The sequence below is a fragment of the Danio aesculapii genome, chromosome 5, assembly GCF_903798145.1.
Source record: "Danio aesculapii chromosome 5, fDanAes4.1, whole genome shotgun sequence".
Lineage (NCBI taxonomy): Eukaryota > Metazoa > Chordata > Actinopteri > Cypriniformes > Danionidae > Danio > Danio aesculapii.
This window is the reverse complement of record NC_079439.1, coordinates 1,130,634-1,149,542: the sequence shown is the minus strand read 5'-3', so window position 1 is coordinate 1,149,542 and position 18,909 is coordinate 1,130,634. Positions and strand designations below refer to the sequence as shown.

The 18,909-nt window shown below is 37.8% G+C and overlaps 1 protein-coding gene across 2 annotated transcripts in view; it reads right to left on the bottom strand.

Annotated features, from left to right (window-relative positions):
* The window catches only part of dnm1a (dynamin 1a), a 123,659-nt gene that overhangs the window by 80,596 nt on the left and 24,154 nt on the right, over positions 1–18,909 (bottom strand). For both annotated transcript variants that reach the window (XM_056457197.1, XM_056457198.1), the window contains exons 2-9: positions 18,266–18,339; positions 16,484–16,633; positions 13,466–13,669; positions 11,213–11,311; positions 7,142–7,302; positions 5,607–5,749; positions 5,277–5,412; positions 2,686–2,753 (exon numbers count right to left, since the gene is read on the bottom strand). In XM_056457197.1, the coding sequence (XP_056313172.1) occupies positions 2,686–2,753; positions 5,277–5,412; positions 5,607–5,749; positions 7,142–7,302; positions 11,213–11,311; positions 13,466–13,669; positions 16,484–16,633; positions 18,266–18,339 (1,035 nt within the window). The remainder of the gene's footprint in view (positions 1–2,685; positions 2,754–5,276; positions 5,413–5,606; positions 5,750–7,141; positions 7,303–11,212; positions 11,312–13,465; positions 13,670–16,483; positions 16,634–18,265; positions 18,340–18,909) is intronic.

Here is an 18,909-nt window from a genome sequence, read left to right as displayed (position 1 = left end):
GTATCAGCCGATCACCATGATCAAGGAATCAATAGTCTCTCTTGACGGCAAAAATCCTGATCGGAGCATCCCTAGTCAATATTATTAGCCCCTTTCAGCAATATTAGTTTAGGATTGTCTCCAGAACAAACCACTGTTATACAATGACTTGCCTAATTACCCTAACTTTACCCTAATTACCCTAGTGAAGCCTTTAAATGACACTTTAAGTATAGAAGTGTCTTGAAGAATATCTAGTCTAATATTATTTACTGTCATCATGACAAAGAGAAAATAAATCAGTTATTAGAGATGAGTTATTAAACTATTATGATTAGAGATGTGCTGAAGAAATCTGCTCTCCGTTAAACAGAAATTGGGGAATAAAATATCCAACAGGAGGGCTGATAATTCTGACTTGACCTGTATTTAACACACACACATATATTATGTCAAAACAAACTTTTATTTTGGATGTGATTACTCGTGATTGATGTTTTCCCAGCACTAAACTGTGTGCAAGACAAAACAAAAAGCACTTGAAACAGGGTTTATTGGAGAGGCACACACACAGACGACGGTTCAGACTCGCTAGCACACACAGATCTGATCATAAACTGCAGATGAGAACGCAAACACACACACACACACCGATGCGTCTGTGATCAGATGTGTGACGTGCAACACTGCTCAAAAGAGTTAGAAATGTATTAATGTTTTCTTTTTTAAAGAAGTCTTCTGCTCATCAAGCCTGCATGTGTTTGATCTGAAGTAAAATATGCTGTATGGCCAAAGTAAACAGTCTGTCCTTTCATATTATACTCTATTTTTTATATCGTGACCTCACAATATGCATCGTTTACATTAATACTTATTGATAAGTTATAAGAGCGCAATCTTACAGACCAATACAGAGAATGCAGACAGATACACGAATAACAGCATCCTGAGAAAGATGCAGTCTGGACAATACAATGTTTACATATGCACTCACTGGCCACTTTATTAGGTACACCTTACTAGTCCCAGGTTAGACCCCTTTTGCCTTCAGATCTGCCTTAATCCTTCATGTCAGAGATTCAACAAGCTACTGGAAATATTCCTCAGAGATTTTGCTCCATATTGACATGATAGCATCACACAGTTGCTGCAGATTTATCGGCTGCACATCCATGATGCCAATCTCCTGTTCACCACATCCCAAAGGTGCTCTATTGGATTGAGCTCTGGTGACTGTGGAGGCTATTTGAGTACAGTGAACTCATTGTCATGTTCAAGAAACCAGTCTGAGATGATTCACGCTTTATGACATGGTGCGTTATTCTGCTGGAAGTAGCCATCAGATGATGGAGACACTGTGGTCATAAAGGGATGGACATGGTCAGCAACAATACTCAGGTAGGCTGTGGTGTTGACATGTGGTGTACTGTGGTGTTGATGCTCAATTGGTACTAATGGACCCAAAGTGTGCCAAGAAAATCTCCCCCACACCATTACACCACCACCACCAGCCTGAACCGCTGATACAAGGCAGGATGGATCCATGCTTTCATGTTGTTGAGGCCAAATTCTGATCCGAGCATCCGAATGTGGCAGCAGAAATGGAGACTCATCAGACCAGGCAACGTTTCTCCAATCTTCTATTGTCCAGTTTTGGTGAGCCTGTGTGAATTGTAGCCTCAGTTTCCTGTTCTTAGCTGACAGGAGCGGCACCCGGTGTGTTCTTCTGCTGCTGTAGCCCATCCGCCTCAAGGTTGGACGTGTTGTGTGTTCAGAGATGCTCTTCTGCAGACCTCGGTTGTAACGAGTGCTTATTTGAGTTACTGTTGCCTTTCTATCAGCTGGAACCAGTCTGGCCATTCTCCTCTGACCTCTGGCATCAACAAGGCATTTGCGCCCACAGAACTGCCGCTCACTGGATATTTCCTCTTTGTCGGACCATTCTCTGTAAACCCTAGTGATGGTTGTGCGTGAAAATCCCAGTAGATCAGCAGTTTCTGAAATACTCAGAGCAGCCCGTCTGGCAGCAACAACCATGCCACATTCAAAGTCACTTAATTCCTCTTTCTTCTCCATTCTGATGCTCAGTTTGACCTGCAGCAGATCGTCTTGACCATGTCTACATGCCTAAATGCATTGAGCTGCTGCCATGTGATTGGCTGATTAGCCATTTGCATTAATGAGCAGTTGGACAGGTGTACCTAATAAAACTATTTAAATGTGTTTTAAAATGTAATTTATTCCTGTTATTTAAAAAAATCTGAAATCAGTCTATATGCTGATTAATGTATAAATATATATACATTTTTCAACTATCTATGATGAGCAGAAGTTCAGAAGAGCAGCATTTATCTGAAATCTGAAATAGTTTGTGATGTATAAACATCTTTATCATCACATTTTCAGCACATTTATCTATCTCAAGCATCCATACTAAATAAAAGTATTATTTTAGATAATTGAGTCACCAAAAGACAGAAAGATTTTTAGAAAACAGATATTTAATATAGTAAATATTTCAGATTTTACTGTGTAGCTTTACTCTGGATCTACAAATGCAGGCCTGGTGAGCAGAAGACAGATCTTTAAAAAGCATTATAATGGTCAGGGTTCTAGCACTTTTGAGCGGCGGTGTAAAAACTCTAAGGTTAACTGAAAACGAAGGAAAAGGACGGAGATCAGGAGAGAAATAAAGGCCAGACGTGCCTGATGCCGTGGATGTTCTTGATGGCGTAGCTGATCTCCTTCCGCAGCTCCTTCTCATCAAACTCCATCTGAAGACACAAAACACACAAATAAACCACTACATCTGCAACATCTTCAACATTTCAGATCAGAACTCAAATGAAAGACATGTTAAAGTACACATGAAATCAAAACTGATATTGATTGTGTGAGCTCACATTGCTAGATTTGTGTTGCACAGTTCATCTGTGCATGTCATTAGGACAAAAACAATGGTTGCCCTTCTGTAATCTTTCATTGAAATCTGCAAATGCACTTGCTCTTTGTTTTCAGTTTAATTCTTAGATTAGGTTTGTGTGAGGTATTGGGCGGGGCTAACATACTTAACCACGCCCATAACCACGTCCTGTCAATGCTATGGCATCAAACAGTAATGTGAGGAGGAGGAGTGTGTTAGATTGTAATAACTCTCCCCAAACCCTTTTTCCCATCTTACTGGGTGAAACGCCTACTTTACTACATCCAATCAGCTTGCAGTAGAAAAAACAAGCCACGCCCACTGTTAGCTCATTTAATATTCTGTTTCTGTAGAACTGTCACAATACGACACAAAAAAAAAACAGTCGCAGCTTCTGGTTTATGCAGACTTTAAATTATATTTAGTTTCAAGGCCAATAAAGGGGAGGGGCTTCTGATGATGGGGAGGGGCTGATGATAAAGAGGAGGGGCAACTGATGAAGGGGAGAGGCTAATGATTGAGGAGGGGTTGCTGGGGAAGGGGAGGGGCTATTGATGAAGGGGAGGGCCTGATGATAAAGAGGAGGAAATGATGAAGGGGAGGAGCTGATGATAAAAGGAGGGGCTGCTGGGGAAGGGGAGGGGCTTATCATATAGAGGAGGGGCTACTGATGAAGGGGAGGGCCTGATGATAAAAAGGAGGAAATAATTATAAAGAAGGGGAGGGTTTTAAAAGTAAGAGGGGCTACTGACAAAGGGGAGGAGCTGATGATAAAGAGGAGGAAATGATTATAAAGAAGGGGAGGAGCTGATGATAAAGAGGAGGGTTGCTGGGGAAGGGGAGGGGCTTATAATATAGAGGAGGGGCTACCGATGAAGAGGAGGGCCTGATGATAAAAGAGGAGGAGCTAATGATAAAGAGGAGGGGCTGCTGGGGAAAGGGAGGGGCTTATAATATAGAGGAGGGGCTACTGATGAAGGGGAGGGCCTAATGATAAAGGAGGAAATGATGATGAAGAAGGGGAGGAGCTGGTGATGAAGGGGAGGGGCTTAAAAATAAGAGGGGCTACTGATAAAGGGGAGGGGCTGATGATAAAGAGGAGGAAATTATGATGAAGAAGGGGAGGGGCTTATGATAAAGAGGAGGGGCTACTAAGAAAGGGGAGTGGCTTATAGTATAGAGGAGGGGCTACTGATGAAGGGAAGGGCCTGATGATAAAGAGGAAGAAATGATGATGAAGAATAGGAGGGGCTTATGATAAAGAGGAGGGGTTGCTGGGAAAGCGGAGTGGCTTATAATATAGAGGAGGGGCTACTGATGAAGAGGAGGGCCTGATGATAAAGAGGAGGAAATGATGATGAAGAAGGGGAGGAGCTTGTGATGAAAGGGAGGGGCTTAAAAGTAAGAGAGGCCACTGATGATAAAGGGGCGGGGCTGATGATAAAGAGGAGAAAATGATGATGAAGAAGGGGAGGAGCTGGTGATAAAGGAGAGAGGCTGCTGATGAAGGGGAGGGGCTTAAAAGTAAGAGGAGCTACTGATAAAGGGGAGGGGAGGAGTTGCTGATTAAAGGGAGGAGCTGTTGATGAAGAGGAGGAGCTGCTAGTTGAGTTAGCTTGGAAACCATTTTTTCAGAGAGTAAAAAAAATCAGACGAAGGGCACTACTGTCCAGTCATACAGGACTGAGTGCATGGTGGATACGGTGTGTCATTTGAGACAGTCAATGCTTCATTTGAAGGATGTTTTCTGTGTGTGCTTGTGAGTGTGTGTGTGTGTTTCCTCCAGGCCACAGGAAGGTGGAATGTTTTACTCATAAGTACTGCTCTGAGACCTGCAGGCAGTCCTGCGGCGTGACTCATACAGACACAGAGAGAGACAGTCTGAAAACTACTCCAAATCACCACAGACTCATAGTGGCTCGCAGAAGAGCTGCAGCAGACTAACATTTACAATAATTAAGACTATTTAATGTCTTTGAAAGAGGTTTCCACATTTATAATCACAGCATTCATGAAAGCAGCTATTATTACCTATAGTTATGTTTTGAAGGGTTAGTTAATGATAATACTGTTATTAATTACTCTTCATGATGTCACTGTGCTGCTGTCTCGCTGCCAGCCAATCACCAACCACTGATGATTGATGATCATGATTAGAAGAATTGAGAGAGTCATCTCATCATCTCAGATAACTTTAATCTGATTTGAAAACTTGTTTAAAGAACCAAATTAGCCATCTGTTATCACCATTAAAAGATCCAGGATCTGTCAAACCATCACAGATGTTTTAAGGTGAGGTACGAAGAACTAACATACCTGGTAATACATAACTGATGGCATAATGCAGTGTGTGTTAGCACTCATGCTCTCTCACCTTCACCAGCTCAAAGGGGAATCGCTCATGGAAGATGCGGTTGATTCGAGCTCCTCCAGAAAGCTCATAGGTGTCTATCTGATCTCCTGAACCCTCGATGCGCTTCTCAAAGTCCACTGAGAACTGCTGCACCATCCTGAACACAACAGACATCAACTGCATCTAATATCTGGGACAATATTGATACTTGGATGATATTATAATGATGTAAGCACATGGTTTAATGCACTGTATGTGTCTCAATCCACTTTTGCTATTTTAAGGTGCGGCTGAAACTACTCATCATGGCGTATCGTATGGTGCCGGGTGTATGATAGTGTGTGTACTGACTGCAGCAGGGCTTTGGTCTTCCTGGACGGGTCGTCTGGACGGAAGTTCTTGTACTCCTCCACTTCCTTCTCGATGGACAGAAGCTGGCTCTGGAGCTTAGCGCGCAGCCCAGGCAGCGTGTCACGGATATGATTGGTCAGTTGCTGCAAGAGAAAACAGAGAAACACAGAGCGGAATAATGAGGACTTTAAGTTTAATAAAAAACAATTATTTATATTTGTATTTATTTTTATTTTAAAATGTAAGTTTAATTTAAGTTTATCTCTACGCCAATTGAATTTTTTATTATAAATTGACTAAAACTAGACCAATAAATCACTCATAAATTAATTATGCAAATTCATCAATTTATCCAGTGACATCCAGATCTTTAGATGGACCAAAAGTTACTAGAAAATGTATTAAAATATCGAAGATAAATAGTCTTAGTTATATTTATAGTCTTGTTTCTCAAAAATTGTGAAGTGTTATTTGTAAAAACTCAATTAATATGCATGATTGGCCACACGCCTATCTCATTAGCCCAGTTAGCTCCACCCATTGAATCCAAAACAATTGTTTAATACAATACTATTTACTTATTATTAATTATGTTACTACATACTATGTTCCTATTTATAAATATATCCTCGTCTTCTTTCTCAAAACATCAAAAATTGTAAAGTGTTATTTGTAAACAACTTAATTAATATGCATGATTGGCCTCACCCCCATGTCATTAGCCCAGGTGGCTCCACCCACTTCAAATTGGTCACACCCATTACAATGATTGGTCACACCCCATCACATTAGCCCAAGTCCACAACAATTATGGTTTATTCCAATAACTGGGTATTTAAATGTAGAAAATACATCTAAAGTTATATAAACATTTTAAAAATGGACTATGACTAGACCAACAAATCACACACAATTTAAATATGCAAATTTTGCCATTAATCCAGTGGCATTCAAATCTTTAGATTGACCCAAAGTTACCAAGAAAACCACAAATTAATTAAAATATCAAATTTATATATATATATATATTTCTCTAAACATAAAAAATATTGTAAAGTGTTATTTGTAAAACAACTCAATTAATATGCATGATTGGCCACACCCCCATGTCATTAGTGCATGTAGCCCCGCCCACTGAATCCACAACAGTTATGGTTTATTACAATAACTATTTAAATAAAGAAACTACATTTGCATTTATAAATTAAAAATGTACTAAAACTAGACCAAGAAATCCCACATAATTTAAATATGCAAATTTATTCAGTGGCATACAAATCTTTAGATTGAACAAAAGTTACAGAAAATGATTAAAATATCTGATAAATATTTATATTTATTTCTCAAAACATTAAAAATTGCAAAGTGTTATTTGTAAACAGCTAATTTACTATGCATGATCGGCCACACCCACATCTCATTAGCTAAAGTAGCTCCACCCACATCATTCCTAATACAGTGTGTGCATGTGACTGAACGCAAGCTTTTCCACACGTTGAGGAGTGAAGATGTGCTGGTTTTCTCCACAGTCTCACCTGGTTGAGTGTTTTCTGCAGGTATGGCGTCCCCATGCGGTCGGCCAGGTGTCTGTAACTGGGATGAGACAGGAAAAACTTCCTCTCGGCCGCCATCGCAGCGTTAATGTCCTTCTTTCCGTCAATGTCTTTCTGACTGCGGTTCACCACACCAATGTAGCCTGAAGCCAGAAAACACATGAACACATCTCATGTAGGATCAAACCGGAGGAACAGGTGATTTTGCTTTGAGAGTTGAACAGAGCAAAGTTATTGTTACAGCATTTAACTTTAATAATAATATACAATATATAACATCTCAGCATCAATATAGCAATATAGATGAGTCACATGGCAGGATCTGTAATGTCGAGTTGGATTAAAAATACCCAAAAAACACAGTTCAGAACACATGCAAAGCTTAACTCTGATTGAGCAAAAGAGTTATTAAAGGGGACCTATTATGCAAAAAAAATAAACACTTTAATAAGCGGTTTATGCATATATTATATATATATATATATATGTATATTGTGTATATTTGAATGCGTGTACAGTGTTTGCATGTATATACACATGTAAATACTAGTGTGTTTGTGTGTGTGTAAACATATGTATATATGTGTGTACATCTATGCATCTATCGGAGTCTATATTTGTTGTTTATTTTGTTTATTTGTTTATACCAGGAGCGTCGCTAGACCCCATTGACTGGGGCACGTGCCCCAGTAAAAATCACCAGTGCTACATGCTTTGAGATACGATTTACTTTATATGCAAGTGTATTTATTAAGAGTGGTAATCCCAGAATAAAGACGTTATTCTCTATGTGCAACCGAACCAACGCTGATGAAAGCAATGCAGTTTAATCAAAAAGTGAACTGAGCATGTGCGCAGAAAAAACAAACAACACTGCTCCTGCTTGACACGCTGCTCTGCTCCCAGTGTAAGTCTTGGTAGTGAACATGCACGCTGAAAAAATTGCCGGCGTAACAGTCTTTTATACAGAGGTGTCGGCACGCAGTGAAGTTTGCATGTCGACAAAACAAAGTTTAAGTAATATGACGGTGATTTTTTTTGTATGAAGCACAAAGGAGGGATGATGAGTCAGAGAGGTAAGACTTAATAAACCTAACTCTCAGACATGAGTCGGGTCTAAGACAACACACAACTAATAATTCTATAAACATCTTTTTTTTGTATGTTATAGAGTTGTCTGTATGGTTTTCACTGTAATAAAATTAATATTTATGCAAAAGATTTCTTAAATGATCTTAGCATCACTCCAGTTGTGTCTTTAGATTGTTTCCCAATTACATTTAGGATTAATTTCTATTATTTATTTAGAATAATAATCGTATAATAACAATAATACTGTTATTTATAATTATATATATATATATATATATATATATATATATATATATATATATATATATAATTTATTTATTTATTTTATTTATATTATTTATTTATTTATATTATTTATTTATTTATTTATATTATTTATTTATTTATTTATATTATTTATTTATATTATTTATTTATTTATTTATATTATTTATTTATTTATATCATTTATTTATTTATATTATTTATTTATTTATTTATTTATTTATTTATTTATTTAATATTATTTATTTATTTATATTATTTATATCATTTATTTATTTATATTATTTATTTATTTATTTATTTAATATTATTTATTTTATTTATATTATTTATTTATTTATATTATTTATTTATTTATTTATATTATTTATTTATTTATTTATTTATATTATTTATTTATTTATTTATATTATTTATTTATTTATTTATATTATTTATTTATTTATATTATTTATTTATATCATTTATTTATTTATATTATTTATTTATTTATTTATTTATTTAATATTATTTATTCATTTATATTATTATTTATTTATTTTTTGGAGGGGGAGCTGTGCCCTAGTAGAGCTTTACGTCTAGCAACGCCCCTGATTTATACTATATATATATATATATATATATATATATATATATATATATATATATATATATATATATATATATATATATATATATATATATATGGCGGTTCATTCCGCTGTGGTGACCCCAGATTAATTAAGGGACTAAGCTGAAAAGAAAATGAATGAATGTTTGAAACTCTTCTCTCGGTTTATCCAGCAATATTTAGAGAAAGAGTTACAATTTGTAAACTCTTAAACGTCAGCAATAAGAGGAAAGTCTCCCGTTTCTGCTTTTGTAGTGATGTTCCTGCAGGATCTTCCTATAAAGCATGTCTGTGTCTTTTCTTGTCTTATATTACATGAGCAGACCCGGAGAAGAGAAGGTGATGGGAAAAGCTGACGTGTGGAAAACTGCTGAACTTCCCATAAATATCCTTCATTGGCATATGCACAGAAAGAAACCAAGAAGACGTATGTTTTTACTCACAGAAACACAGATGTTCCTCCACTAGAGGGAGACAGAGAGATGATTCCTGCAGCCTGTATTCACGAAACATCTGAGGGGATCTTAAAGGGATAGTTCACCCGAAAAGGGAAAATTTCCTGTTATTTTACATTTCACCCACAGGTCATTCAAGATGTAGGATCGCTGCGTTTAAGATCTAGTTTCTTTAAAAATCCATGATGTTCACTGCCTTGATTGATATAGGATATGAAGTAGGTCTCAGACCAGACAAGAAGCACTGCATTAAATGACATTGTTCTGTGTCAGGTCTTCAGAATATGGAAATGTATTTTACCACAGTATTTAATTTGGAGGGGTGACATGGTGGCTCAGTGGTTAGCACTGTGACCTCACAGCAAGAAGGTCACTGGTTCGAGTCCCAGCTGGGTCAGTTGGCGTTTCTGTGTGGAGTTTGCATGTTCTCTCCGTGGTGGTGTGGGTTTTCTCCAGGTGCTCTGGTTTCCCCCACAGTCCAAACACATGTGCTATAGGGGAATAGATCAACTAGATTGGCCGTAGTGTATGAGTGTGTGTGTATGGGTGTTTCCCAGTACTTGGTTGCAGCTGGAAGGGCATCCATAGTGTAAAACATATGCTGGAATAGTTGGCGGTTCATTCCACTGTGGCAACCCCTGATAAATAAAGGGACTAAGCTGAAGGAAACTGAATGAATTTTCAATGGATTTTCAGCTCTTGCCTGCTGCTCCTGACGGCGCTTGTTTTTAAGCTGCTTTTCATATTGTTTTACACTTGAACAACTAAATGAATGCTGAAGTCTATTTAACTCAATATATCATAATTACATTACAACATTGAGATGCTGTAAAAGAAACTGTATGAAGTTGAAAATACACGCATTCTTGCCTGTTCAAACTACTTATTTAAAACGAGCTGAAACAACACAATTATTAAGGTTTTTGGGAGTCAACTTAATTGTTTTATGTTCAACCCACTTATATCTGTTACATTAATTTAATCTATTTGTGTTGAGACAATATAAATGAACTGTGTGGAACCCTGCATTTTACAGTGTATTGACATTAACCCTTCACTGGAAGTTTATTAGTGGCTGAAAATCGTCCTCCTGTGAATTCAGTTTCTTTTACAAATATTCCCTAAATGATGTTGAACAGATTCAGGAAATGTTCACAGTATTTCCTCTAATATTTTTTCTTCTGGAGAAAGTCTTATTTGTTTTATTTCAGCTAGAATAAAAGCAGTTTTTAATAGTTTTAAAGCCATTTTAAGGTCAATATTATTAGCCCCTTCAGCAATATTAGTTTTGGATTGTCTCCAGAACAAACCACTGTTATACAATGACTTGCCTAATTACCCTAACTTTACCCTAATTACCCTAGTTAAGCCTTTAAATGTCACTTTAAGCTGTATAGAAGTGTCTTGAAGAATATCTAGACTAATATTATTTACTGTCATCATGACAAAGAGAAAATAAATCAGTTATTAGAGATGAGTTATTAACACTATTATGATTAGAAATGTGCTGAAATAATCTGCTCTCCGTTATACATAAAATTGAAATATATACAGGAGGGTGAATAAATCTGTCTTCAACTGTATATACCCTAATGCTCATGGTTGTGTGCATGTGTCTGGTTATTCTCTCACCTCTCCGCAGCGGCAGCAGCTTGTTTTCCAGGATATCTCGAGCATCGGTTCCTTCATCCATCAGATCCAGTTTAGTGATGACACCGATGGTCCTCTGACCTGCAGGAGAACACAAACACGGTCAGATGCGTCTGCTACAGCTTTATATTGGATTAAGTGGAAAATCTAGTTAACCTGTTTTATTTAATTTGCCTATAAACGAAAAAACAAACTACTTAGGAAAAATGTAAAGCATTAGCCTCAAAGTGTGTTTACTTTAAAGCAGAAGTGTCATGTGAACACATATAACAGGTTTGGGTTTTGTGCTTTCAGTTATTATGTATTTCCAGTGGTGGAAAGAGTACTGAGAAATCATACTTAAAGTAACATTACTTGGCTAAAAATGTAGTGCAATTACAGTAAAGTATCTGTCGTAAATAATCTTGGGTCGATAGATGATGCCATCATCCATCGCTGATGGCTGATAGACATTACAATGCTGAGCCGGCATCGCGATCCTCCGCCCTGCTCCCATCGCAGCAGCAACCCGCTCGCGAAAAATACACAACTTTCAAAGACAAATGTTGGCAGGTATGCTCTGTATGTTTGTTTCTGTCTGTCTTCTCTTCCCCTTCCTCACCACACAACAACCCCAAAACAAGATTCATTCTGAGTGTGCCTCACACAGGTCAGTGGCTTTGACAAACCACCTGTAGAAATCACACTCTCCATCTCTCTGACACTTTAAGGGCCCTATTAGACACCCGGTGCAATAAGACGTGTTCAGACCAGCGCAGCAGTGATTTTCATGTTTTGCTCCACGTTGTTTAAACAGCAAGTCCATTTGCGCCACTTTGTGGACTCATGTGTGTGCTGGTCTGTAAAGGAGGTGTGTTAAGGCGCATTGTTTGAGCGCTGCTATTCTGAGGAGCTGAAATAGGCCGCGACACTAACCAACTAATAGCTGCTCTAAAGTCCAGCAGAGCACGTTAGTTATGAGCCTATACAGGTCCAAACACTTACACACTGCTGAATACACACAGGATGATCAGCAACACACACATATCTTTCCAGATGAAAACAATTAAAGGATTAAAATGATCCAGAAATGATGATTTTCTACATCAATATAAACAGCACTGCCTCCATGCCTTCTTCACCTCGGGGGGCTTTATCAGTTTATTCATGACGATCTGCATCTGTATAATGTGATTATTATCAGCAGTATTATTGATTATCTGCAGATTTATATCTGTTTTAATAAACACAAGTGTAGATTTGTCCAGCTGTGGGGTTTTGGAGACGTCTGCGTCACCATATGGAGCATCAGAACAGGACGTGTGTTTGGATATAACTCAGTGTTTTGACCACACTTCATTATTATTGATCATTTATTCCTTTGCTGGAGATTAGAACTGAATTCAGAAATAGTTTTGATCAAATCTTTGAGCTTAACAAAGGAGATTAAATATGTGGGCTAATGGATGTGTTCAGTGGAGTGAGATTCGACCGTTTCCTTACTCCACCAAAGTAAAGGAGTAAAGTAAAGAGGTAAAGTAAAGAGGCTGATTGGAGGAGGCTCGTTCTTCATCCTCGCGCTGCAGATGCTCTGTTTAACTGTTTTCTCTCTAGTGAAGCGTTCAGTTTTTACTCTTACAAAGTCGACATGTAAATAGCAAATGCACCATGGAGCGACACAACTGACTCTTAAAGGGAATGAGAGACGAGACTCTGATTGGTTTAATGCAGGTTATGCTCAAAACACACCCAGAACTCATTTAGAGAATAAGCTCAACCCTGTTATACCATGCGCCGGGGCACAGAGCGGATTTATCCATCCTTAAAAAAGCAGAAGTGCATTTGGACACACCCTTAATGCTTTTGCACCATGAGCTTTAGACTTTGCGCCTAGATCATTAAAATAGAGCTCCAACAGACACTTGCACTAGTTGTTTTGCACATTTGCACCAGATACTTTCTTACACTCACTCTATATCAAAAAGACATTGTGCATTTGTGAAGTATACCTCACACAGGTGAGTGGGCTTGACAAACCACCTGTAGAAACACTCTTCTCTCTATATATCCCCCCCCCACTTCTGACTCTATCCCGTAATTCCCCTAGCACTGACAGTTCCTCTGTATCCTCAGCTCTTGTTGTGTGTGTTGCCTCTTCTAGTTGAATCACTGAATGCCTCCTGAATCGTAAGTCACTCTGGACACACGTGTCTGCTGAATGAGCAAGTGTTAATGTGTGTGTATCAGCTCCCTCACCCTGCGGGTCGACTTCTTTGGCGATCTTCAGGGCATCAGAGTTAGCGAGATCAGAGTTAGCGGGCGACACGGCCAGCAGCAGGCAGTTCTCTTTAGTCACAAACTGCATCAGCATGTCTTTAATCTGGTGCTCGATGTCTGCAGGCTGATCTCCCACCGGCACTTTAGTCATTCCCGGCAGATCCACCAGCGTCAGGTTCAGCACTGCAGAGGAAAACACACCACATTCATTACAGACAAGTGAAACACACGGCACAGCTCTCAAGAATCACACTGTAACACATTCAGCTGGATTCTGATTGGTTGAGCCACATTTAAAGTAAGGAATTACTGATGATGTGTTGAATTATTAGAAATAATACACCTCAGCTGTGGATTATAGTGTAATAACTCTCAGTCCCGCAGGTGATCCAGCACAGCTGTTGAGATGTTGTATTTGTCAGGTTTCATGGAGCTGTAATGCGCTCTAAACCTGCCAGAACTACTTTAGCTGTGTGTTTATCTGACCTCCGAATGACCATCAGCCAAGGTGTAATGGCTACTCCGCTACTGCGGTATAACATCTAAACACCTGAGGTGTTCATTACTTTCTTTTATTGTGATTCTTTATATATTTTTAGTGATTTATTGATTTATTTGCAATTAATAAAGATGAATATTGAATACGGAACATTAACAAATCAAGAAAACGTTAAAAGAAAAATAATAACGTCTTATAAATGTCTATGCATATTAAAAAATACATTTAAATGATGTTTATTAGTAAATAGAACAAAATCTACTCTTTACATAATTCAATAAAGCGGAGTCAATTACTGACAGTTCTGATGTGATATCTGACTGATGTAGCTGTGAAATAACTCATAATAACTCAAGTAATCATTCAGCAGAGATATATAGTTGCCCAAAACCTGCCAGAACAAATTGAGCTGTGTGTTTATCTGTAAATAACGGCACACCTTATAAATCTCATCAGCCAATAAGAATCAATCATTCAACATCTTGTAATACAGATATTGTACAATACTCTACACAAACACATGACTTCTGCCATTGCTATCAGTTCTGAGCCAAAAAAACAGATTTATTTACTTTGTCTTATTTTGAGAATCCTTGCTATGTATATATTGAATAACTGCTTTATACAAACTCCTCGTTGTGATTAACAATGCTCATTAGCTGTTGTAAATTCACTGGGAAACGTATGCTAGAATAGTTGGCAGTTCCTTCCACTGTGGCAACCCCTGATAAATAAAGGGACTAATCTGAAGGAGAATGAATGAATGAATGAATATTTGAGTATCTTTTAAAAAAGTATTACGAGTTACTTTTTAGTTTAGTTTATTAAAATAGGTCAGATTTTTATGTTGCACAAGGCTTAATTTCTCGATTAAAAAAAAATTAAGCATACTAATGAATGAAACAATTCAACCATATGAAATGAAACAATAAACCAGCACCCAAATGTTCAGGAAAACACCCTGCGTATTGCACAAGACTCTGTTTGTGGAATTAGCACTTTATTTATTATTTTGTAAAAGCCAGTTAAACTCTGACACCATTTGAGATCAAATATTCAATCAACTCTAAAACTGTGTGTCGTCCACAACTGAGGCAACTCTCTCCTCAAAGGGTGTTAGTTCAGCCCTGTTCCCCCGCCTGTTCGCTCCATACTTTGACGGTGCGCCGCTGTTCTCCTCTTAACCTGCACCTTTACATCAGACCGTTTCATTTTTAATTACTCACAGTGCGATGTTCAGACCCCACTGCGTTAACCGCATCAGCTAAACTCTCACACTCTATTTATTGTTATTAATTCTGGAGGACAAACTTGCAAATAACACCGTGTTTCTCAGGTCTACCTCCAGTAGGAGCACCTCCAATTCACATTCTGTCAAGTTTCTCTTCTTGCTTGCTTTTGCCATTGCTTTTTCGTTTGGTTTTCACCAAAGTAGAGTCATTAGCATATTTATACGGGGGAGGAGTCAGGGAGGGGTTTTGCACTCATGCACACGTGCTCAGTTTCACGTAAATTCAGATGTACAAAGAGAAATGCATGTTTCATACAGCTGAATTATTTACTGCCTGCGCACATTTACAGCTTTGTGCGTACGCAATGTTTTAGTATGAATTCAACACAAGTCTCCGTACATGAGGCCAAAGCTTGGTTAGACCCTCAAAAAATATGATTCATTCTAGAGAAGAAGAAGACGAAACGGACCAAATCCAATAGGGCCTAAAAAAGCCAGGTCAGAAAAGATAACGCGAAAGTAACTCAAAAGTAACGTAAAGGTTGCCGCCAATAGCCTATTGGTTAGTGCGTCGACATATAACACCCAGGTGCTCGCGGTGACCCGAGTTCGATTCCCGGCTCAAGGTCCTTTGCTGATCCTTCCCCTCTCTCTGCTCCACATGCTTCCTCTCTGTAAATCTCCACTGTTCTGTCATTAAAGGTGAAAAACCCTCAAAAAATAATGGTCACACTTTACAATAAGTTTATTAATGTTAGTTAATGCATTTACTAACATGAACAATCAATGAACAATACATTTACTACAGTATTTGATCATGTTAATTAACGTTAGTTAATGAAAATACAGTTGTCCATTGTTAGCTCACAGTGCATTAACTAATGTTAACAAGCATGGACTTGGATGTTAATACTGCATTAGTAAATGTTCAGTTATGATTAATAAATGCTGTACAAGTGTTGATTAGTTCATGTCAGTAAATGCATTAACTAATGAACCTTATTGTGTTTCCAAAATAATTATAAAAATTAAAATTTAAATTGAAGTAACGTAAAGCATTACTGACCATAAAGAGTAACTGAGTAAGGCATCTAGTTATTATTTTGAGAGTAACTCAATGTAATGAATTACCTTTAAAAGTAACATTCCCCAACACTGTTTATATGAAAACAACAACACACCTCAAAATGCTCATCAGCCAATCAGAGTCAGGCCCTGTAGTATTAATATTAATAATCAGATGTAGGTTTGAGAGCTGTGATCTGACCGTTTGGAGAGTAGACGCGCAGGTTAATGGGGACAGGAGAGATGCCTTTATTCTGGCCCGTGACTCGATCCGTCTCCGCCTCGATCTCCTGACGAACCTCATCGAAATCCGTGAACTTTTTCCCCTTACAGTGAAGAAACTCAGCATATTCTGAGAGGAAGCAGAAGAGCATGTTAGAAAACACATCATTACGCAGAAAGATGAACATCTGAACATCTGAACCCTGCCTGTTATTAAATAAATGACTTCATTACAGTGTATTAAAGAGCCCCTATTATGGGTTTATGAAAATAACCCCCCGTGCAGTGTGTAACACAGCTCTGAGTGAGTGAAGTCATTCAGCTGAGGTGTAAATCTGAAAGTGCAGCATGTTTAAAACTATTGATTCTTTAACTAAAGAGTCGACTCAGAGTCAAATAAACGAATCGAGTAGCGTTTGGATCTTTTGTGATGAATGAAAAATACAAATATTGACTGTAGACTGATGTAATGAGCCGGTTTCTGAAATTAGGCATTTTGGTGGGTTTTAAACAAACGAAAAACATCAAATTGTTGTAGTTTTCAACTAAAGCACACATTAAACCATTCACTTTAATTAATCTAATCAGTATTGTGTTTAAATTAAATCTATTTATTTAAATATATATCTTCTGTAAGGGAAGGGGTCCATTGATGAAACTCACCTCAGTCACTGTCATTAGTTGTCATAACTCTATTATTAATTATTAAAAATCAATTCAAGTTAATATATGCACCTTTCAGCGAGGGTGCATTTCTCGGCACAACACCGGTCCATCTGTTATTTCTCTATATACTTTAAGCCTATAATTCAGAATCCTATATATTTATATATATATAATAATTTTTTCAAGTTTAGTTACATCAATTGTAATTTTGTTAATAGTCAGTTGTAGTGTAAGAAAGGTTATTCTGAATATAAAGTGTGTGTATACGATTATATTTGGCTTTTGACACATTCTTTAAAATATGTGGCTAAGAATTAGCTATTAACTTCTTTTTTGGGTGGGGCCTGTGAAGATTTTGGCAGGGCAAGGAAAAATCTGAACTGGCCCGATTGGGCCTGTAGGAAAAATCCTTAGTGTTGAACCCTGCATTTTCACCTGAACTAATAGGTGCAAATGTACTGCTTTTTAACCAGCAGGGCGCAGCATGTGAAAATGATACCTGCACCAGGCTGAAATAGCAAAGGCACTGACTTCAGTAGCACTTGATGCCGCATTGCACCAGGTGTAAGGTTCAGATATTTCCTAAATGATGTTGAACAGATTCAGGAAATGTTCACAGTATGTCTGATCATATTTTTTCTTCTGGAGAAAGTCTTATTTGTTTTATTTCAGCTAGAAAAAAAGCAGTTTTTCATTGTTGTAAAGCCATTTTAAGGTCAATATTATTATCCCCCTTCAGCAATATTAGTATTGGATTGTCTCCAGAATAAACCACTGTTATACAATGACTTGCCTAATTACCCTAACTTTACCCTAATTACCCTAGTGAAGCCTTTAAATGTCACTTTAAGCTGAATACTAGTGTCTTGAAGAATATCTAGTCTAATATTATTTACTGTCATCATGACAAAGAGAAAATAAATCAGTTATTAGAGATGAGTTATTAAAACTATTATGATTACAGATGTGTTGGAGAAATCTGCTCTCTGTTAAACAGAAATTGAAGGAAAAAATAAACAAGAGGGCAAATAATTCTGACTTCACCTGTGTGTGTTTGTGCAGTGGTTATGGGTAGTTTTTAACTGAGGAGACTCACCTGTGGGACAGTTAATAAGCTGCAGGACAAGAGGACGACGGGTGACAATGCCGGATCCACGAGGGAGGAAATCCCTGTGAAACACACACACACACATGTGAAACACTGCAGGAGCCTGGACTGGACTGGGCTCACACTACTGACACACACAGCAGGAGACATGCTAAAACTCACTGATGTCATGCGATGAAAGGATGTTTAGTGAAGTGAAGTATGCTTTTACACACACTCCAAAATGCTCCTTTGCTTTTAACCCATTCATGTACACGTATGTCCATGTATGTATCCAAATCACACACACACAACCTGAAGATGGAGAGAGCACGCTTCATTCACTCCCTCAATCTTTGGCTTACGAGTAGTCTACCTTACACTAACTCACTAAGCTAACTGGGTCATTACTGCATCGATATTTTAACTCTCACAGTGCATTATGGGTATTCTCACGCTGTTGACTGTACATTGTGGACATTTCAGAATATTTCCTGGATTGTTTCTTGCTGTTTGCCTTGCCTGTTTTATATCTTCTTCTGCCTGTCCTGATCTCTTGCCTGTTTTACTCAGGGATATTGCTGTCTGCTCATGTTGTGACCTCTTTATAGATATATATGTTGAGGCTTGAAGGATGCGGGACCATCAGGAAA